Source organism: Diadema antillarum, unplaced genomic scaffold (assembly GCF_040938485.1).
Source record: "Diadema antillarum isolate AM-2024a unplaced genomic scaffold, OU_Dant_1.0 seq00001204_RagTag, whole genome shotgun sequence".
Lineage (NCBI taxonomy): Eukaryota > Metazoa > Echinodermata > Echinoidea > Diadematoida > Diadematidae > Diadema > Diadema antillarum.
In genome coordinates, this window is record NW_027271997.1 from 612,281 (window position 1) to 635,859 (window position 23,579).

General features: G+C 37.7%; 1 protein-coding gene across 1 annotated transcript in view; it reads left to right on the plus strand.

Moving 5' to 3' along the window:
• The first annotated feature begins 9,303 nt into the window (after positions 1 to 9,303).
• The window catches only part of LOC139744699 (complement C3-like), a 62,903-nt gene continuing 48,627 nt past the window's right edge, over positions 9,304 to 23,579 (plus strand). Inside the window, exons 1-3 of the mRNA XM_071655122.1 lie at positions 9,304 to 9,698; positions 18,747 to 18,916; positions 21,624 to 21,824. Coding sequence (XP_071511223.1) covers positions 9,622 to 9,698; positions 18,747 to 18,916; positions 21,624 to 21,824 — 448 coding nt within the window. The 5' untranslated portion in view covers positions 9,304 to 9,621. The remainder of the gene's footprint in view (positions 9,699 to 18,746; positions 18,917 to 21,623; positions 21,825 to 23,579) is intronic.

Genomic DNA, 23,579 nt, shown 5'->3' on the forward strand with positions numbered 1-23,579 from the left:
AAATTTTACATATCCCTCATACATAGTCACACTCGTCTAGAAGTCTAGGAGATATAGAGGAGCCAATGTGAAGAGTTCGAGCCATCAAAACTAATTACATGGCTGAGAGAGTGACGTTCTACAGCAAAAGGCGTGTGTTCTGATGTGTCTCCGATGATGTATTAAGAAAACTAAAAACAAACTCGATACTCTCGATCAGCAAATCCTTTCCAGTCTGTAAACTAAATTTATCACATGACCACTTACGTTCGTTTGAACACATGGTGCAGTTCATATATCATCTGTTTGTATATAGCTAAGTATACCACGAAAAACATTTCCTTTACTTCTTTATACTCTGGAAATGCTCAATTAATTTCTCGAAGTAAATAGGAGCTATATCATACAGAAATACGGAAAAAAATTTGACTTTAATAAAGAGGGTCTCCACTCACTTACAGTACTAATCATTTTGTGTCACTTATTTTTTTTTGTCACTTCTCTAAGAAGATAGGTGAAAAAATACGCAATAATAATTTGTGATTTGACGAGGAACTTTGTTATGACGAATTTGTGCCAGAAAAATAATCCCGCCATGCGATATGGACGAGAGTCCGAGAAGTTGGCGGGAAAATAATCACAATTACAGTATACGGTGTACCATAGTGAGTCGTGCATGCCTTTGACATGCGTGTCCAGATCAGCAGCCAGTATCCGGGTGCGTGGGCGTGACAGATTGTAGGGGCGTGGCTTTAGGGGGTGCTTACATCGCCCACCTTCTCTTATTCGTTTATTTTTTTCTCACTTTCTCTCTCTTGGAATCGTCTTGAAGTTGTGGACATTTTCATACAGAAAATAATCATCTTGGAAGATCGTGCCGATTCCTCTTTATGACGTCGTTCATAATATTTCTGTCCATTACACGTCTAGCTCGGAACTATGTTCAGGTAGATCACTTGACTGAAACTGGAAGAAGCTTTGAAACACCATCAAATTAAGCTGATTCATGATGGTGTGAATCAATCAATCAATCAATCAATCAATCAATCAGTTTTGGCACCGCCTCCCTTCCAGAAAAATCAGTCATCACTCCCGAAACTTACCTTATTAGGGAATGTGAAAAACCAATGAAAGAGAAAACACAGAGTAATATGAATAATAACAACAAAGAAATCCCTTTGCTCTTATACAGTTCCATGACTTTTCGTAGGTCGTTATAGATGAAGAAAAGAAGAAGATAGAAACAGTGTTATATTCCACTTTCGTGTTTGATATGAGAATAAACCATATTCATTTATCGCTTTTATTGAAATTCAAAATTATAGCCAGATAGGATGCACAATATGTTATTATATAGGGGCCTGGCTATTATATAGGTTACAGGGGAGACACGTTCCATGAAGTATCCCAGAATGTAAATTATGAAATTTAAACAACACACACACACACACACACACACACACACACACACACACACACACACATACACACACACACACACACACACACACACACACACACACACACACACACACACAAACACACACACACACACACACACACTTTACAATATAAAAATGTATAAGAATATTGTGTATAAGAATTAAAGTACTGCCAGTCGAATATCCTGTGTTTTATATGCATCAGGAATCCCTCGCTAAACAGGCCGCTTTTTTTTTTTTCCGGATTACAATGTATTTATGATTCCTTTTATAAAGAAAGAGAAGACCTTTGATTGTATATAAGAAAACCAAATAATGCAACTATAAGTTTTTAGATCTGTCACCTTAATGATGAGAAACATCAAAACATAAAGACTGTGCTCGGAAATCTATGAAAAAAAGTGGTTTGTTTTAAATTTTGCAGCAACATCATGCAATAGTAATTTTCCTCTAAAACAAATTGAAATGAAAATATTGTTATAAACTCATTTCAAATGATACAAGTAAATAGAAAAAGAGGGATCGATATACACGGAACGAGAAATGAGATCTCCATATTTCAATGTTCAATAGGAATCCCTCATAATTGCAGGTATCATGCATGCAGGGAGTCCTTCCGGAACGGTGCGACGTCTATCACCGTAATTGCTATTCGGTATTTGATGTCCAAAGAAATAGTAATGAGATTTTAGGTAAAATGTTTTCAAAGGAATGGTACTTAAATTTGAGGTAAAATGTTTCCAAAGAAATGATACTTAAATTTTCGGTAAAAATTTTTCCAAAGAAATGATACTCAGAATTTCGGGAAATTAATGTTTCCAAAGAAATGGTAGGCCTAGTATATACTTGAATCCCGAAAGGAAGTGCGACACTCGGATGACCCACTGTATGCATGCAGGTGTATCAAGTCGAACAGTGACAGATGGTTATGTTACGTGGTCTCCAAGAGATCAAATGACTGGACAACAAAAAATACTGTATTCGAAATCTTACTGAAGGGAAATCAGTGAGTTTCGTTCCTGTATATGCTTAAACAATAAGGTGATTTTGACAATTTTTGGGTCATAGCCTTTAATCGATTGCAGTGAAGTATGTAATAGGTCTATATTTATGACTATTGTGTCGAACAGATGGTTATTGTGAAGTGGTCACAATGATTTCCAAGTCATATCATGACTGGACAAAAACCATTCAAAATCTTATTTTTATTAAAGGTGGGAAAGAGTGTTTCTGTGGACAGGGTGATGTTGATATTTTCTTGATCGTATACTGTAATCGAAATTGCAGTGAAGAAAGTTACTTAAGATAATAACAAGAATAACAACAACAACAAAGCCCTCCAGTCAAGGAATATCATGACATATACTTTTACTCGCTCAATCAGACTCCTGGTGCCTACGTACAAACCGCACACGCTTCCTGCACTGGCCCTTCGTGCATTCAACCTAACTCACAATTTAGGAGAGTAAACCCTCTGTCATCATCGCACGGCGCCACGAATGCCGCGCCCTACCCTTCACCAATCTGTCCTGAAAAAACTTATTTAGAAATAGATCATGATCTAGATCTTTTTTTCCAAAATATAGTATATTACATTTGGAGAATTTTGTGAAACTATTTCATATACCATGCAGACCAAGATTATTCTGGAAGTGATCGATATAAAGTTACGTTATTGCGTGTTCATTGTGTAGTGTCTGTGCAATATTGGGGGGTAAAGCATAATGTGGACGCTTTTAAAACCGATGTACATTTTGTAACTCATGCCTGATGGTGGTGGAACCCCCCCTCCCACCCCCCTAGTTTTAGGTCACGCACAACGAGTGCCCCTTCCCTTTGAAAGCACCCCTTTATATCTCAGGACTTGCTACCAACGTATATATATATATATATATATATATATATATATATATATATATATATTATTTGCTTTGGAAATTAAGGGGTTGCACCGGGCGCAACTGCTGGCAGTTGCTGGCAGTAACATCAGGAAAATTGCATAACGATTAAATGCGAGCGAGCGAAGCGAGCGAGCTTGAAATTTTGACATGAAATTTTTACAGTCCCCAAATAGTAGCTATATTTTTTCGCTTTGGAAATTAAGGGGAGGGGGCGCACCGGGCGCAAGTGCTGGCAATTACTGACAGCAACATCAGGAGAATTGCATAACGATTAAATGCGAGCGAGCTTGAAGATTTTGACATTTTGCAGTCCAAAAACTGCCGTTTTTAGCTATATTTTTCGCTTTGGAAATTATGGGGAGGGGGCGCACCGGCTTACCGGGCGCAACTGCTGGCAAGCTATACTTCTTCGCTTTGGAAATTAAGGAGAGGGGGCGCACTGGGCGCAACTGCTGGCACTTGCTGGCAGTATAACATCAGGAGAATGGCATAACGATTGAATGCGAGCGAGCGAAGCGAGCGAGCTTGAAAATTTTGACATTTTTACAGTCCAAAAACTGCCGTTTGTACCTGTTTTCTTCGCTTTGGAAATTAAGGAGAGGGGGCGCACCGGGCGCAACTGCTGGCAATTGCTGGCAGTGAGCGAAGCGAGCGAGCTTGAAAATTTTGACATTTTACAGTCCCCAAACTGCCATTTGTAGCTATATTTTTTCGCTTTGGAAATTCATGGGGGGGGGGGGGGGCGCACCAGGCGCAACTGCTGGCAATTGCTGGCAGTAACATCGGGAGAATGGCATATTATAACGGTTACATGCGAGCGAGCGAAGCGAGCGAGCTTGAAAATGTTGACATTTTACAGTCCCAAAACTGTCGTTTGTAGCTTCATGTATATATATATATATATATATATATATATATATATATATATATATTCACTTTGGAGGGAGGGGGCGCCCGGTGCGCCCCCTGGATCCGCCACTGGTAGTCAAGGGTGTCGGTTTATGTTCATGACTGGGGAGGGACCAGCGAGGGGGCGTTGAAGTGACCAAGCGCGAGAAGGATGTCCAAATCTGCACTTTATAATATGGAGCGTCCCCTAATTTGCTTGTGTTTGTGAGTGTGTGTGTTTCATATAGATGGAAAAGTTAGGAAATAGCCAAGGTCAAGTCTTATTATGGCAATGCAAGGCATTTAATATAGACTAGTATGTAAAGCAACACTGCAAAATCAATGATCAAGCTCTGATAGCAAATGTGCACAATCTATCAAACATCACATTGCGTAACATTGCAGCGACTCTTTTTTTGTCATTCCGATGTTCTGAGTACACTGCGCACATCCTGTTTATATATTCAAAATGCCAACCAGGAATCACGCTGAATCACAATCTTTTGTCGTCTCCGGGCTTTTTGAACAATGTTTCACTATGATACCTCTTTAATTATATGGTTAAAAGAAATCTTAGAAAAATATCTTTTTTTCTAAATTGATCATCCTTTCATGTCGATTTCAAAAGCAGTTTACTAATTCAACCCTTGAATTACCATTTTGGTAGTTACTATTATTATTATTATTTTTTTTTTTACCAGCGGATGGGGGGGGGGGGGGGGGGGCACGTGCCCCCATGCACCCCCCCCTCCGTAGTTACGCCACTGTATAGCACCAACCCGACCAGGATAAAGAGATGACGATCTAACTTTGATCTGTTAACTTCATTCTGTTCATAACAACTGTAGGACAAATCCTACACGATATCAGGTGTAATCATATGGAATGAAATAAAGGTATTTCATTGAGCTTCCTCTGCAAAGTTCATCTTAATCTGTATCGAATCTCGAGTTTGCTAGGCTGGGATGCAAGCTTTCTACGTCAATATCGATCACAATTTTATTGATCACACAATGCGCTACTAGTATTCAAGACCCACCAAACTTGCGTTCTTCTGACACACCATCTCGTCTGTAGAGCTGATTCTACCACCACTCACACGCCATGCTTACGGCGGGCTCGTGGTTCGGTACGCTGTTTGATCGGCAGCACGTACAGCAGCACTACATGCTGTGTGCGCCGCTTGTGCTTGTACTAAGAATAAGATTATTCGTTGCAAAAGATATCAATAAGCAAATATCGGTACTATACGTGGTTACGGTTGGGGAGGAGATGGTCTTCCGTAGGAAATTTTTCAAAGTTCGCGATGACAATATCAGTGAGAACAATATTCTACTGACTGTAACAGCGTGAGAAACGAGTCATAAAGGTGAGATATAATTAGTGATTCTAGCTGTCAAAAAGAAAAGAAAGTCAACAAAAGTTGATTTTGAGTTGGGTAATCTCCTTTTGCTTGTCTGGCTTTACAGAGCCCTCTGCGAGTAGGCATGGCACATCACAGCTGTGTACGAACGGGCTCCCACCCGCTCAGTTCGCCCGCAGCTTTCCGGCAAGTAACGTCGTTAATACTCCTTACACTAGATTGTACCAGGCCAGGTGGACCAGGCCCTCCAAATTGTGTTGAGGGACTTGAGGTTATCTTCTTCTTTAACGATCTAGAAACTGGGGTCTAACGTTAGATTCTATGTGAAGTTTTGTGGATGCATTATGAGTGACACATACGTTCATAACATTTGATTTATTGCGAATTGAAATAACGTTAGTCGTTAGAACCTATTCTGGTTCTGTGACTGATTTTCACAGGTTACCAGCTGTATCAATGATTCAGTGTCTTCAGATTAAATCATTTTGGCTTTGTGGCCACACGTCCACTGCAGACAGTGTTTAAGGAGCTTTGGAGCTTCTTGGTTTACTGTAAAAGTATGAAAGAGTCCTCTTGGCCTGTCCCTGTGAATAGAACACAATTTCATTTAGGCCCTAACGTTAGATCTAGGTCTTGGGTTTGGGGTCTATTGTATTGACCAGTGAGTGTAACTAACGTTTAAGTGTACGTAGATATCTCCCCGAATTTTAACTGCTTGAATGGAGAATAAAGCTCATTGATTAATAATATGATTGAGTGATTGCAGCAGTATTTAAAGGACAAGTTCACCTTCATAAACATAAGGATTGAGAAAATGCAACAATATTAGTAGAACACATCAGTGAAAGTTTGAGGAAAATTGGACAATCGATGCAAAAGTTATGAATTTTTTAAATTTTTGTGTTGGAACTGCTGGATGAGGAGACTACTACAGCTTGTGAGTCATATGCGTACAACAGTATAAAGAAAATATAAAAGAAAATTCAACATATTTTCACTTTTTTCGCATAATAAAAGAGCAATTGACTTGCCTCTTTCTAAAGGCAGGGGGAATTATATTACCCATAACATTTATCGGTAACGAGTCAGGGGAATGTGTTCTTTTTTCAAAAGATGGAATTTTGTGAAATTCTCTTTATATTTTCCTTATATTGTTGTACGCATGTGACATCTAACTTATTCATACACTGCAGTAGTCTTCTCATCCAGCAGGTACTGCACAAAAACTTCAAAAATTCATAACTTTTGAATGGATTGTCTGATTTTCCTCAAACTTTCAATGATGTGTTCTACTAATATTGCTACATTCTCTCAATCCTTATGTTTATGAAGGTGAACTTGTCCTTTAATTGCTTGAACATATTGATGTTAGAGGAAAACCAAATAGCTCTAATCCGTTCCAAAGTTAGACTTAGAATTTTTAAATTTTTGATGCTGCCATAGCTGGATGAAAAGACTGATATCATACATGTAGACAACAATATAAAAAAGAATTTGAATTTAGACCCTACACCTTAATGAAAAGGCATACAATGTATGACTTATTGTATACCTCTTTCAGAAAACAGGGAATCTTATTATGTAATCTACCATGTGATTGTGTCGGTATGAAGAAAAAGGATGTGTATGGCAGGGGCCCTACTTACACACACACACACACACACACACACGCACGCACAAAAAAAAATATTATGTATATTTGAATTATCGTTCTGTTTTGCAAACTTGTCCAGTTGTGTCCTCTCATGTCAGCATGTTAGACTTCTCATCCAGTGATGGAAACACAAAAACTGGTTCTAGATTCATAGTTTTTTAACAGATTGTCCTATTTTCCTCAAACTCTCTTGATAAGTTTTTAAATATCAACCACATCCACATGCTGAAAAAATTGTGTTATGTGCAGACCCCCCTTTTTTTTCAACTTGAAGAAATGATGCAAACCCCCAGAGTGACAAGCTGAGTTATCCTGCCCTACTTTTCCATAACCTACTGTATATTTTTGCAGATTTAAAATCAAATGTTTGTTACACTACAGGCAGAACATGCACTCTCTCCCTGTCTACCATGCAAAGGCCGTTACTTTCTATCCATACATAAATTTGAGTTTTGTACAAATTGAAAGGCTCACCTACACTACACATTGCGATTGTATCCCTGGACACCAGGCAAAACCCTTGATGAAAATCGACCTGTCTTTACTTTGGGTAGCACCTGTCATTCAAGTACATTGTATTGCTGTAATGGAATCATCTAAACAACCACAGGTGTTATCTTTTGTGTGAGAAAAGCTACCAGTATAGTGTAGTCCTATAAGTTGTACATTTTGTTTGAATGTCTTGAATCCCAATTCTTCATTGTATAGAGTTAATTCTGTGAGGGTGCTTTAATATTGCATATTAGTGCTTTTCTGACATGAAATCTCACAATGCATGATGTCAATTTTGCCATGTCAGAGAAAACAAGTGACATATCATTTGCTTTAGAATAACTGACCCATTGACATGACCAAATAATTGTCATTTTAAACTTGAAGTTGAAGATGAAGTTAAAGCTACCTCATAATGTAGATTCACATTGTCCTTGGCAATTTCTTTCCAATTCAGGCAAAATGTTGGGATAGAATTATGTTAATGCATACAAACTGACCTGCAGTGTACGTGGATAGTAATAGTCCATCACCTCTTGTGTGACTTTGCTATGAAAGATACATTGTGCTTATATGTTGTTTTTATTCGTATGGTGATTCCTTTGCAAATATATATGCGTGATTTTTTGTCTGTCTTATAAGCAAAACTGTGCAGCTGTACAATTTGTGAAGAAGTGAATTCAAAGAAGCAATTACAGTGCCGCACATGATTGAGTATAAACAAGCTACTGTTCAGAAAAACAGCAAGAAATAAAAATATTTCCAGTCTGCCCTTTCATTTCCTACATTGTGTGAGACATAGGCTCATTTTTAACAGTTACGGTACTCTTTGACTTTGAATTGATAATTGTTATGACAGTCATCAATTTTCCATTTGTATTGCTGGTAGAGAATTCATTTATCCATGTACAGCTCTTGAGGGTAAAGGCTACTGTCTTTAAAAATCTACCACTGGTGACTAACCATAGAACTCAATCTTAAAAAGGCAAGTTTCATAGACATTAATGCCTTGAGTAAATCTACCACTATTGACTGCCATAAAAATCAACCTCAGAAGGCAGTTATAGACATTCTTCCTATTGAGACATGTATTCATCTCATGACATTGAACCTTCTTGCAACAAATTTCAGTAATATGATTTTGTTTGATTTATGGCGTAATATCATACTGATCCCATATGAGAGCTTGTATAACTTTATTCTGCAACTACTCAGATTACATATATTGAAAGATGTAGATTTTACTATTTGTAGTTGCTCAATCTCAACTATTATTCATAGGTTGCTGAATAAAAAGTTTTCAATTCTCCCATACTGATTGAAGGGTTGCAGAAAGCTCCACCCACATTAAGTTTGTAGAAAGTTGATTGGCTAGCTCAGTGCTCTGCAGGGTTGGGGGTGTGGCGAAGCCTGTTGCAGGATTGCAGTTCCATAACAATGGTTTGCCGTGTGCAGAATAATGAACACCACGATCGTAGACTTCTATGGTGCATGCATGGAGCTACAGTGATTTCTCACTACCATAATAGGCTACGTGTTGGCTTCTTGACGTCAGACTTACTAGAAGACAGAAGATTATTTGGACGCAATTCGGCCTGTGTGTATTTTGGAAGCACATGTAGTAAAGACAACATAAAGTGATTAACTTTTGACAGCTGAGATTGTTGTGTGAAATACATAAGCCGCAGACTGCTGAAAGGATAACATTTGTTGTTTGTTCTCAGGTGTGCCACTAGTACCTTCAGCGTTGCAGTTGAGGAAGAATATTGAAGCGTAATAGGAAGGACATAGAAGAGAGATTCAAGAGCTGGTGCTGCTACAGAATCCCGTACAGAAGGGTACTTTAGGGGGGTTGCCGCAGTGTGGAAACTTGGAAGAAAGACTGGGGATCACAGAGGCAGAATGAAGGCGCTTGGGTTGTTGGGAGTGTTATGTTTCCTCGTGGCAGCTGTCCACCCATCATTGCAGCAAGTTGGCAGGTGAGTAGGGCCACAAGTTTCTTGTCTATGTCAGTTTAAAAATGATTTGATGGAAGTATAAAGGAGAGTGTTAATTTGGGATCACAGTGTAATAGTTTTGATTATTAAGATGGGGGTGTTGTTTCTTGGCGTTGAATAAGAACAATATTCTGAGAAAGGCGTCATGTCTAGTTCATTGTGATGCTCTGTAGATACTTACTATGACTGTGCTTTTATACATGTAATCTATTATGTGAGCATGACAGTATGTAGTGTTTCTAATGCTGGAGTATTATCATCATTGTTTTTGAGAAAAACAAAAACACTCTCCACAATCCAAACTGGTATGAATATGAATTGCATTATTGTATGTAGCTGCACCCAGTAGAGAGATAGATCTGGAGAAAGAGATATATAGAGAAAGAAAATGTTCAAAATCATGCATAAACCTCTCAGAAAAAATGCTTTGGAAAGAATAGGAATGACAGTGAAGCCACAAGTCTAAAGATATTCAATGAAATTAGACACATGAAGAAAGTCAATACGCATTTGAAAGTTATACTAATTGATGATGGTACAGTTCTATATCTGTCAAAAATAAAAAGAACAACAAGCTCAAATGACCACCTTACCATAATGTCACTTGTGTTGTATTTTTCTTGAGTGCATCTTGACTTTAAAGTAATTGCACACACTAATTCAACCCTAGTTTGATTGATATTTCTTTTTCAAATTTTTGGAATGGAACATTTTTGTGTTTTTGATTCACCTTCTATGGGATCAAGGAAATGTATTTAGATGGGAAACCTAGTGACACTTTAGATAGTGCATGAAAGTATGAGGAGTCTTTAAACAAGTCATGCTTTAATAGCAGGCATGTTTGCCTGATTGATCTCCCTCAGTCCATCTTTAATGACGCATATGAAAGCCTATTAAAGTTTATTAATTTGATAAACATGCTACCTCCATGCACGTCAGATTTGTTCAGAGTTTTGATAATCTGTTGCTGTCATCGTGATCATTATGACTTTGTGTTTCTAAAGGAGGCCTTCTCCTTCCATTGTAGTTCCTATTTTTTGAGCACCTCCCTGATTATAGACAAAACCTGTGGGTTCTGTACAATTGGGCGAGTCCAGTGAGTACATTTATCACAACTTAGGGAAAGAAAATATGTTTTGTGCAACAGAATTAGAGTGGATATCACTGCCGAGGAAAACACTGAAATAATATGAATAATGGATGACTTGGTGTACAACTATCATGACAGTACATAGTGGAATATTTACACTGATTACACACATATCCCACAGAAAGGACGGAAGTGCTATTGTTCTTCAGAGATAAGCCATCATACAATAGGGAAAGAATTTGCCCTGGGGCTTTGAAACGGAATTATATCCCCCACAGGCATGAGGAAATCAATACAATTGATTTATAGCATTGCAGGTTTATTCGTGTGCATGTTGTATGCATCATGAATTAATGTTAAATACTTACATTAGTTACATGTCTGTCTCTTCAAGGGTCTCATTGATGCGAATTTTAGTATTATTCTGATTTTTTTTGTTTCAGTTTTAAAACCTATTGTAAAACAAGGTTTAAAACAGAATTAGTGTAAACTGGAATCTTCATTCAGTTTTTGAAGAATCTTCAGGTAGCATCTTCACTAGTTTGCTTTTCTAGCTCCACAAGAATTTCCAATGGCAAAAGTGGTATCATCTTTGATTTGGAAAGGAATCAAACGAATGAGTAAAACTAAGATGCATCATTAAATTCTATTCTTTGATTTTTTTTTTTGTTGATATCCTGTCTTTTGTATCAAAGCATAGATGTAGAGTGTAGCCCATCTTATTGCATTGGAGCCTAATTACTAAAAAGTAGTTGTTTGTTGCATGTTAAGAAGATGATATAATTTTCCCTCAGCTAGAAGACAGCATTGTTGGGTAAAATTTCTTGTTTTTACTGGTTAACTAGTATTCTCAACTTTTCTTGAAAGCCAACCTGTAGGATTTGATATCGATGACTACAGTAGGTAGACCTGAAGGTGAATACAACTGATATTGTTTCTTTCCTCATAGATTGAAATACAGAAATTAAAGGGAGATTGTAAAAAACAGTTACTCTTTTTTTTTTTGTCTGTAGTACCAGTAAATGCCTTTATTTCTCAAGCTGGAAATTAACACATGCTGTTGTTTATTCTCTTGGCTGAACATTTTGAAACCAGTTCATAAAAAAATGTGATGATTCACAGGATGAAAAATGAAACTTAATTGACAAAGGACTGGCTGACTGAACTTGACTGTTTAATGAAGTTATGACTTGTTTGAAAAATGTGTTTAAGATGTGTTCCCCTCTCTCATTTATGGTATATGGTCACACAAATGGATCATTTTTATTTTTTTTTCTAAATGTTCCCAGGGAGGAGCATGTCAAAGCAATAGAAGTATCTTTATCATTGAACAGCTCTTGCGACACTACTATATTCTACTCTTCCGACATGGCTGTATTCTACTCTGTTTTCTTCACTTTCTAGCCATGCTCACATTTCTGGTTTCTTAAGGGCTTTTTACACTTGTAAATTTTTGCTTAGCCCCAGACCAACGGTGGGGCTAAGGGGGGGGGGGGGGGCCTTAGCCCCACCGTTGGTACGGGACTATCCTTAGCCCACTTTCTGTTTACACTCGTTTTTGCCAAAGTGGGCTAGCCCCACCGATAGTACGGTACTATCTGGCCCTGCAAAATAGCAGGGGTTAGCACCGTAATTGCGGTGCTAGCACCGCAATTGCGGTGCCAAGCAAGTGAGTGTAAACAGAACGAAAAAATAATCCTGGGCTAAGCGACGGAGATGAAGTCCGACCCTCACTGACCAATCAGAAACGAGGTAATCAAGTGCTGCCGGTGCGTGCGTGTACGTGTACAGTACACAGCGTAATTATGAATATTCATGTGGTTTGGAAAGTCCGGGGCTAAGAAATACGAGTGTAAAAAGGTCAGTTTTCTCCTTAGCCCCGGACAAGAGATAGTACGGGACTAATTGGCGAGTGTAAAAAGCTGAAAAAATTGGTACGGGACTAACGATAGTCCTGGGTCAGAGAAAGTCCGGGGTTAAGAAACACAAGTGTAAAAAGCCCTTTTGTAAACTTGGTTTTTCATACTGCCTCCTATGTATGTTTCTATTATCAGCCGACCTCAATTGACCCTTGCCGTCTCCCCTCCATATGGAACAGATAGAGGGTTCACAGAGGGTGTCCTGGTAACCTTCTGTTTCTGGTTCCCACCAAGATCCACCTGTTTTCTCAGACTTGCTAACCGTTACCTTTTCATCATCTATTTGATTTTCTCTTTTATGGGGAATGTAGTGATTTCCACAGTTCAGCTTTCGCCTAAAATCACATCAATGCCAGTGGGAGGCACTTGAGATGTTCATTTATGGGAGGCAAATAACTGATCGAAGTCTGTGTGCATTTTCCTCCATTCTATGAAGGAGAGCGCTGCGTATTGTTTCAATCGAAAGGAAGCATTAAAACCTTTCTGTACACTATATGAAGTATAGAGAACTTTTACTGTAAATTTTAAGGGTTGTTTTTCAAGTGCTTTATGCAAAGGGTTATTTGCACCACAGAGCAGAGTTGCCATGAGCTGAACTCTTCATTTTGCTTGCTGATCATTGGCTGAACACTTTCACTTTTCGGTCAAGGAAGCAGAACTTTTAAATTGTGAAGGATTGAATTGAGCATTTTGATTAAAGCATATTTGGATTTGAAATAACGTAGAAGCCACTGTAAGTTTTTTTTTTTTCATAGTAAAGCAGGCAAATGAGGCTACATGTAACACGACAATAACAAAGTAAGAATATAAAGTATGAACTGTTAGCTATTAAAATGTGTTGTATAGGAGAGAATTATTCACAATATGCCAGTTGATATTCCTCTTGTATAGTTACAGTTTAAGGTCTGAAGCCAGAAGATTTCCTACAGAACAAATATAGATTCTAGGAATAACAGGGAGAGGAGCTAATAGATTGGACAAGTGAGGCTTCAGTCATAAAAGGTATCGGCAATATGCTTAAAATGTTTTGTTAACCTCATGGTTGAATCTGTATTGCATTTTCTGTGTTTGGCCTATTTGGTTTTATCTGTCCAAGTAGGCCTACCGACAGATTATCTCCCCCTAAATAAGTAAATAAAAGGGACAGTTACACCAGCTAGGTTGAGCTTTGTTCATACAGGATGAGTGATGATAGGCCTACATGGTAATATGGCTAGGACAGTTGATTTAACCTCGCCTCGAGCCATTCCATTGACCAACCTTTCCAATATTCTTCTCCTTTGTGTAACTAATACCCGGCTTTAGTTCAAGCAAGAAAGAGTTTGGAAAACTGAGTAAACGTTTTATTGCAGTGTGGTGTGCCTAAAGGCCTTTTTATTGGAGGATATACAATTGTAGTGCTTTTTGTCCCCCCCAAATGTCTAGTCTGTCTGTGTTCCCACCACTCCACAGAGCAGAACCAGTCCCACTGAGGAGGTACGAGGCGAGCATTGTATTGTGTTTCTCAATGGGGTACTTCTCATTCGCCTGCAACACTAGCTTGACGCAGCTAGAACAGTCTGTAGTCTGTGATTTGTGGACACTGACAGCATGGGGCACTCAGAAAATTGACTTTGCGGCGAATTTCAAAAGAATTCATTGAATTGTGGCTTTACAGTAAACTACAATCTGTCACTTCAGTGAGAAGTTATAGAAGTATTTCACTTTCTGAATAGATACAATAGATAGGAAATACTCCAATTGACAAAAACCTTGAAAGTTGATACCACCATATGAAGCTGGTATGCAAGTTCTTGTACTGCTAGGTTTCTTTCCTGTCTTTAGTACATATATAGCTATTCTGTTAAGGGCTTTTTACACTTGTAAATTTTTGCTTAGCCCCGGACCAACGGTGGGGCTAAGGGGGGGCCTTAGCCCCACCGTTGGTACGGGACTATCCTTAGCCCACTTTCTGTTTACACTCATTTTTGCCAAAGTGGGCTAGCCCCACCGATAGTACGGTACTATCTGGCCCTGCAAAATAGCAGGGGTTAGCACCGCAATTGCGGTGCCAAGCAAGTGAGTGTAAACAGAACGAAAAAATAATCCTGGGCTAAGCGAAGGAGGCGAAATCCGACCCTCACTGACCAATCAGAAACGAGGTAATCAAGTGCTGCCGGTGCGTGCGTGTACGTGTACAGTACACAGCGTAATTATGAATATTCATGTGGTTTGGAAAGTCCGGGGCTAAGAAATACGAGTGTAAAAAGGTCAGTTTTCTCCTTAGCCCCGGACAAGAGATAGTACGGGACTAATTGGCGAGTGTAAAAAGCTGAAAAAATTGGTACGGGACTAACGATAGTCCTGGTTCAGAGAAAGTCCGGGGTTAAGAAACACAAGTGTAAAAAGCCCTTAAGTGTAATTTGCTGAAGCAATAAGAATAGATTTTATAGTACAATGTATCTTTGAACTCTATTCTAGAATGGAATGTAAGAGCACTAGCAATACTGTTGAATGATAAAATCTTCTGAAACCTTTGTACTTTCAGGCCTTGAGTGAGATTTGGTCTAATTTTTCTGATTAAAAAAACAAACAAACATACAGAAGTATTTTCTCTTTTCAGTGCCCTGGAAAAATATTTGTAGACATGTGAAGCAAAATCCATCAGTTCAAGATAATGAACATTACTTCTACACTGTAGCTAGTTAAAGGCATCTACAGTAGTCCTTTGTAGATGAAAAAAAAGGTTGGGTAAATTACTCAGAAAAAAACCCAGAATGGCACTGTGACATAAAAAGGTTTGTTACATTTTAGAAATTGAGATACATTCTACCTTGAGACAAGTATGCTATAACTGTTTGTAAAAGCAAAAATCTCCGTGAATCATTCCTTGATGTTTACAAGTTATTGGGTTGTTCTTGTAGTTATTCAACACATTATTCAATGCAGCTTCAGCCAAGTTCAATATAATTCCTGCTTCCATGTTAATGATTCAGCAAAATCTTTCCTCACATTTTTCAACAACATCTGTGGAATTACCAATGTCATTTCATGGTATGTTGTTACAGTTACTCAGATTTGTGTGATTTTCCATTCCTACCTAAATACAGTGTAATACAAGTTTGAAGAGAAGAGTATCATACATGCATGACTGTGGTATTTGTATACCCAGTATTCTGTTCAGCTCAGTGATCAGTGAAGTGTGATCTTGTACTATTTGTCTGGATCAGCATGAATAGGTGCTTACTAATTACAGTAGCAAGCACAGATTTTATCTACCAAGTTTGCTTTGTAGTGTCCTCCAATGCCAATCCTGACAGATCTGACACAGTGTTCCCATGAGAAATACATGTACTTCTTTGCTTGCTGATCACTCCCATGTTATAATGTTTGGTTATATCCATCTTGCATGCTTCTTTGCACTTATCAAGACATTAGTCATTACTGTCTTTCTCTTGTATTTCATTGTGACATGGTATGAAGCATTATTACAACCACAACTTTTTGTTTCATGTGAAGCTCCTGTGAAGTGTTTTTCTGGCAAGAGACAAACTTAAAGGGGAATTCCAGTGCAGTTGAAAGTTAGTCTGAAAAGAAGAAGTAAAATTTTTGTAGCACAGGTATGAAAAATTCATCAAATTTGGATGAAAAATTCATAAAATTTGGATGAAAAATAAGGAAGTTAGGACATTTTGAAGTTTTGATATTTTTTTTTTTCAGAAAATAGTCAATATGAATGCAAATGGTGAAGTGATGATGTTATCCCCTCACAACTTTTCATATAGTTATCCCTTAATTTTTCATTCAGATGCTGTTATGCCCAAGTCTCAAATCCTGATTTTGTTCTGAAGTTATTCAACCAGGAATAATCATGTTTCACATTTCCTTCGTGTTTGCGCCTTGAGCACTCTACAGAATGGATTTGGTGCAATATTTCAATAACAGAAACATTTAATTTCGTCATTTTTTTTTGGCCATGGTCATTGGAAAATTGTGAGGTGATAACATCATCAGCTCACTCATTTGCATACAAACTGCAGAAATTAGTGAAACTTCATAATTTCATAACTTCCATAATTTCCGTCCGATTTTGATCTAATTTTCACTGTTGTACTCGTAAGATTTTACTCTTTCTTATCAGGCTAACTTACACTGTAAAACACGATATATTCGCGGCATGAAATTTGCGCAAATTGCCACTGGCATTCAATGCATATAGTGTAGGTAAGAACTTTCACATGCATTTTAATTTCCCGAATTTTGGCTAAAATGCACGCCAACATTCTTCGTTTTACAGTAATTGGACTGAAATTCATCTTTGAGATGTGAGACCAGTTGTAACTTTTAAGGCCATTAATATGTCGGGATGACCATATCTTTCTATGTACAGAAATGTTTTTTATTTCATTGCCATTGTTATTGTCATGAGTATTTCTTTTTATTGTGCAATGATGATGATTATTATTATCATCAACAGTATTAATAACACTTATTATTGGTGTTATGATTTCAATATTTAGTTAATATTACTATATCTCAGGTTTATCATTATTGATATTGATATTAATATTGATTTACAGTGTATTATGATTTTTTTTTATCCCCAAGAAAAGCCAAAAAAAAAGAAAGAAGAAGAACTAAAATAACTGGAGTATTGTATAACTACATTAAACTGATATTAGAATTGATAGCACGTGGCTTGTTCAGTCAATAGTTAGCTGCCTAACTGGATCTTCCAATGTGCACTTTGAATTCAGGAAGCATTCTGTAAAACACAATATTTTCGCGGCATGAAATTTTTGCGAATTGGAGCTGACAGCCTTTTTCATGGCATGAAATTTCGTGGGTTGCCTCTAACATTCAACGCATATATAGCGTAAACAAGAACTTTTGCGTGCATTTTAATTTCGCGAATCTTGGCTCTCGCGCAATTAAAATGCACGCAAACATTCCTTGTCTTACAGTATAGTGGAGTTCAATCAAATACTGAACCAAGATTTGCGAAGGTATCAAGCCGGCGCTGTTTAGCGATTGATATCTAAACAGACTTCGTGAAATCAGAGGCAGAGATGGATATAAGATTGATTATTTTCTGTCTCCGAAGAGTTTTTCAAGTATTTGATGCAAGCTAATCAAGCTACAATGTACCTGTCAGCAAATGATTTGGTACACTTTTATGGATTTTTTTTTTTTTTTTTTTTTTGGGTCGGGTAGAAGGTAGTGAAAGTAAAAAAAAAGAAAAAAAGAAGGAAAATGAAAGCACTGAAGCTCAGTGAAACAGTATGAAATCAGATACATGTGATTAAACAGTATGATTGCACTTGAGTACTGCTCTGTAAGGTACATTCTATTGGCATCTGGGTATTTGGTATTACTAGTGTGAATGGTCTGGTGATTCTTTTTCTTTAAATATAAGTTTACAGAGATTACAGTTTCTTTAGTGAAAGTGGCATAGCATCTTTTGTGATGTGTGACTTGATATAGGGTCTGCACTTTATTAGGGTATCTATAGTAATTGTATAGGGCCTACCTCTTGAGGGTTTGTCAAGGACAGATTATGTTTGTGTACCATCAAAATTACCAGGTACAATTCAGTTGTACCTGATAATTCTGATGGTACACAAACACAATCTGTAGAAAGGAATTGAATTGAATGACAAAGTCATCATGATCATGTCGTGGAAACTTGAGCATAATAAAGAAAACAATATTTTTTTTTTTACCATAGTATGCTTAATGAGAAATGTTTTATCACTTTTATTTGCCACTAAACTCATATTTTGGCAATAGCTTTTGCTGAACTTGGCTCAAATCAGAACTTTTAGAGGCCTGGTATGACTTCAACCAATGGTAGTCATACAGCATAAAGTCTATGAATATGTTAGAAGATACATTTTGACTTGTATTTTTTCCCCTTCCAGTATGATATGAAATGGACCTAATTTTGCTTCTGAGATACTGCTTCACAATATTGCACCTGCTATGAATGAGTTGATTCATAATAACTCATGACTGCTTGTGTATTATTTTTTTTTACCCCAGGGAGAAGATCGTCATCACGGCTCCTAATGTATTCAGGGTGGGGGTGAATGAGACGGTCACAGTGGCTGTGTTCAACACCAATGAAGACATCTCAGTGACGATTTACTTGGAGAAACGAGAACAGAGCTTAGCATGGCCATACTCGTCTTCAACCGTTACAGTAAGACATGGTGAGTCAGACTTTTTTAAAAATCAAATCATGACCAGCCAGTACATATAATGACTTTGACTCTTACTTTCAAATCACCCACACCATCAAAGAAATTGTATGGAAGCCTCTTTTATTTCCTTTTGCTATGAGTTGTTGTAATTTTGAAATAGATACCCAATAGTAGAGGAGCATCACCTTGTATGAGAAGTCTACAAGGTGCAGGGGTTAATGTAATATCAGAGCTATCAGATACCAGCTACAGTTGTAAGTGATGAAACCTAATGCAGGTTGCAGAGGGATTTGGCGGTTGCTTTTTGTGAAGACCCGATGTTCTGAAGAGAGCAAACTGTAGGAGAAGATGAAGGTCAATTGAATTTTGTGGAAGTAGGTCTGGGTTGCTGCTTCTTTGCCTTCTGCAAATCACACCGCAGAGAGAGGAGCACTTGGTAGCAGAGAGGATCCCTAGAGTAGATTGGAAAAATGTCAGAGGTGGGCATGGGCTCCCGCCTCACAGTTCTGGTAGGACAGCTCTCTGATATCAAATGGTGGCTTTTTCAAAAGTACTAGTTTCTACTGCAAACTCTGTATGACTCCATAAATTAGTATTTCATTCTTGAATGGCATGTAGGCATGAAGATGTTCTTCTGTAAATTTTATATTACTGGTCTCTAATATCAGTGATAATCATAGACTCCTCATTGTAAGTACACATTATTTCTGTTCTTCCTTTAATGCATGATTACCCTGTAGTCTGTTACCACCAAAATATTAAACAAAACAAGCAAGCTTTAGCAATAAAAGAGCAGAGCAACGTTTACCCATGCATTAGTTTATTTGACAGTATTACACTTTTCAAGGCATAATGTAATTGAAGTTGCATTGAAAATGAGTATTTAAATTCTGTTGAGAGAGTGTTCTGATTAAAGTAGCAACAAGAAGAAGCCAAAGGTTAGCTAAAAAAAAAATGAGTGAAAGCTGATGAATTATGAATTATGAAAGTCAGGACCAGTTGAATATATTATAATCCAGTAAGTTGCCGGAGCATAGCTAAAAAAGGGAAGAAATATTCCATATAACTTGTGAAATCTATAGGGCCTACACATTTGTACATAACAAAATGAATGACTAAATTTTGAAATGTAATTCAGTATCATCAAGAAATTGGTCTTTCAATTTTAGTGTAAAGCAAACTTTTTATTTGATAAACATCAGTGCAGAGAGTGATGGGCCTTGTATTCATTCAATGGTATTAAAACACTTCATATTTTTATGAAATCATAAGGCTAATCTCTCATGTGGCTGCTCTGAGGATCCCCCCTCCCTCTCAAATGTTTGAGGATTATTAAGTACACTCTTGAAGAATATTGAAAGAATAACTTGCTCGATTTTAAGACTAAAGTCTTGCCTTTTGGCACGTAGATTTGTCAAATTCCATGGCTGCCTCGCAAAAGGTCATTTTGGTTAACCCAGCCTAGTAACAGAGAATTCTGCGTAGAATTGTGTCTGCGCAAAAATCACAGGGCCAAATCACAAAAATAAACATTTTTCGGCATGTTTTAAATTGAATTACATTTTGCCAATGACGTCAATTGGTGTGAGGACTCTGGGAAACTAGGAACTTCTGGAGGCTAGCTGAATTTCTGAAGTTCTCCAAGAGTGATTCACATTTCCCCTGAAACAAGAATGATTTTTATACCCATGATTTTTCGTATCCTTCTCCAAAACTAGATAATTGTACTTGAGACCTATTTGCATGTAAGGTCTCAGTGATGACATCTAAATTTGGGTAATGGTGAGTGTCCCTTTTTTTTTCTTTTTTTTTGAGATTGAGTTCATGACTTTTTGTTCAGTTAGCACTGTACAATTCCAAATTTGCTTTATTTCCAATTGATGATTTTTTCCTTTCATTTTTTTATTTTGTTTGTGAAAAGTTGTTACTTGTCTGTTATTATGAGACATAATTTAATGTTGATCATCCTCAATGAGTTGGAAGATTAGATATTTAGTTCTGTGTAAAGTTCAAATATGATCAGAATTGAAAGAAATTACCTGTGTATTTTGATATCCAACAAATATTACTGAATATGTTTGTGTGTGTGTATGCATGCATCACTGTGTACGGGAGCCTGCAGGGCATATTTTTCATGATGCAAATTATACATTTTTGATAGGGATAGAAAATACAATGTAGCATGTTTAATGAGTTTTCTTGTATTCAGTAATATAATGGTAATGTCTTCTTGCTGAAAGATGGAAAAGATGAATATCATCTTTTTAAATGGGATACAATTATCATAAATCTAGTATATTCATGGGGGGGGGGGGGTGGTATCTTCACTGTATCCAGCAGATCTGATCTTTTGAAAGACCCCCTGTCTCCCTGTGCAAATTGGGACTACTCCTTTCTTAGAAACCCTCTTGAATAAATTTGGTTCTATTTACGTTGTTTTGATCTGATTTGTGTGCTTAAACTCCTCGATTTGGTAAAATATATCTTCAGCAGTTTTAGGTTTTGGAATGTGAGCCCCCTACCCCCCCCCCCCCCAAAAAAAAAAAAAAAAAAAAAAATCCCCCAAAACTAGGGGAAAAGAGTTTGCCTATTGGAGTATGTGATTGTGAGTGATGCATGTACTGGATGTTAAGTATCAAAACATCAAATACAAAAGAGTTTACTGCATCATGTTGATTCTTTATTGGTTTTTGCTTATTCTTCTCCTACCCCCAAGGATCACCGGTAACAACCACAGTCAAGGTGGAGCCGGAGCACATGCCTGCCCAGCAGGAGAATGGCGAGCAGTACGTCTACTTGGTGGCAAGATCCACGGATCTCAACAACTTCCAGGAGGAGAAGCAGATCCTTGTAAGCTCCAGGGCCGGATACCTTCTGGTGCAGACGGACAAGCCAATCTATACCCCAAACCAAGAAGGTTAGAAATCTCCACCTATTGATGCAGAATGGAAGAAAAGGAAGCTCTGTTGTAGTCACTATGGGACCACCAATAAGGAGAAAGCTATGTGCCCACTGTATGCAAGTGCTATGGATTAAAATCCTTCATTGAAATCTTTCAACAAGAGTAGTGGTCCCCTTAGAAGTGAAGAAAGGTTTTTTTTTTTAAATTTTTTTATTTACCCTGAGTGCTGCAATTGTATATTTACCTATTCACCCATCTAATTTACCCTTTAAAGTATATAATGTCAAGTAGTTTCCTTATTCAAGGCCACTTGAAAAAAACAACAACTCAGTGTCGACAAAGAAATGAAGATATCTGCAGGAAGAAAAAAAAAATACCGGTACATTGAACAAATTGCCATTCACCAGAACATGCCTTACCCATTGAGGACGGGCGGATTTTGCTACAACACATGAATTATTTCCCATAGACACTTGCCCAAGTATACTCGGACTCGTCCTTAGCGGGTTGAAAGTGGCTTCTATGAACTTTTACTGTGTGGGAAATGCATTCAGAATTTGAAAATATCTGTTACCAAAATGGGTGGCCCAGGAAGATTTGCACTGTACTTTGACACAGCACAGGCACAATACCTTTCTATCCCCACCTGACTGTGGTCCAGCCCATCTCCTTTTCAGATTGACATCACCTTCTGAAAAGTGTGGAAATATGTTAAATGATTTATTATGGCAAGTAGGATCGCAATGGTGAAATGTTGTTTTTGAGTTTTGTCAATCTCCATGAATTGTTTTTATGGTGGTACTGTCCCTGAAAAAGAAAACAGCAACAACAAAAACAAAATATATAGAGGAGGCAGGGATAGATGAATAAAGAGAGAGAGAAAAAAAGATTAGCAGAGAAAGGAATGATTTTCTAAGCATAAAGGGTATTATAGCAGTGGGGAAATCCAACATCTGCCCTGTCAGGGTCGTGGGGTCAAACACAGTTGTTAAGGTGCAGATGTGCAGAGCAAGTGTATGTGAACACCGGTTGGCTGACAGGAAGAATGTGTACCTGTCCCTGTTTTGAAAGGTAATGTAATAGATGCCAACATAAGATTGGAGGTGCTTGATACAGTAGTCTGCAGGGGAAAGTCCCCTGTGAAATTCTGCAAAATCCAGAATGCATCAAGATAGCAAGATGTAGCAAGAAAAACACAGGAAGTATTCTTTGTTAGGTTAAGATATTACAAAATATTAGTTTTCAGTGGAGCAAGGATTTGTTCAAACAGTCTTCTGACTACTCACCTAGGTGAACCAAACGTTCTCTTGTTAGTCGCCAGCTGATAAAAAAACTTTTACTTTTACAAAGTATAACGTCTTGGGACATGGAGGAAAGACATTCTTTCAGACTGTTAGATAAATATTTGTTCCCACATCCCAGAGGTAAGGTGTTTGTGCCATGTCTCTTGCCTGCCTCATGAGAGGCATAGACTGGCTCAAAGCCAACTCTAAGGAACCCCAGACTGCATCCTCCCTGGTGGAAAGTATGTGCTTTGTGAAAACTGTTCTAAAGTGTACAAGTGTTTCTAGATACATTTGTTCATATAATTTGAAATATCCAATATGTCCTTTAAATGGCATTAAGTAGGGAAAAAATGTGTGAAAGAGGAAAGAGATCAAGTGCATTTCACTTTCTGATGAATGCACCCCCTCACTGTGATGATATTGTGGTAAAAAATAAAATGTATGCAATCCTAATTCTTTGTGGTCATACATGGAAACCAGACTG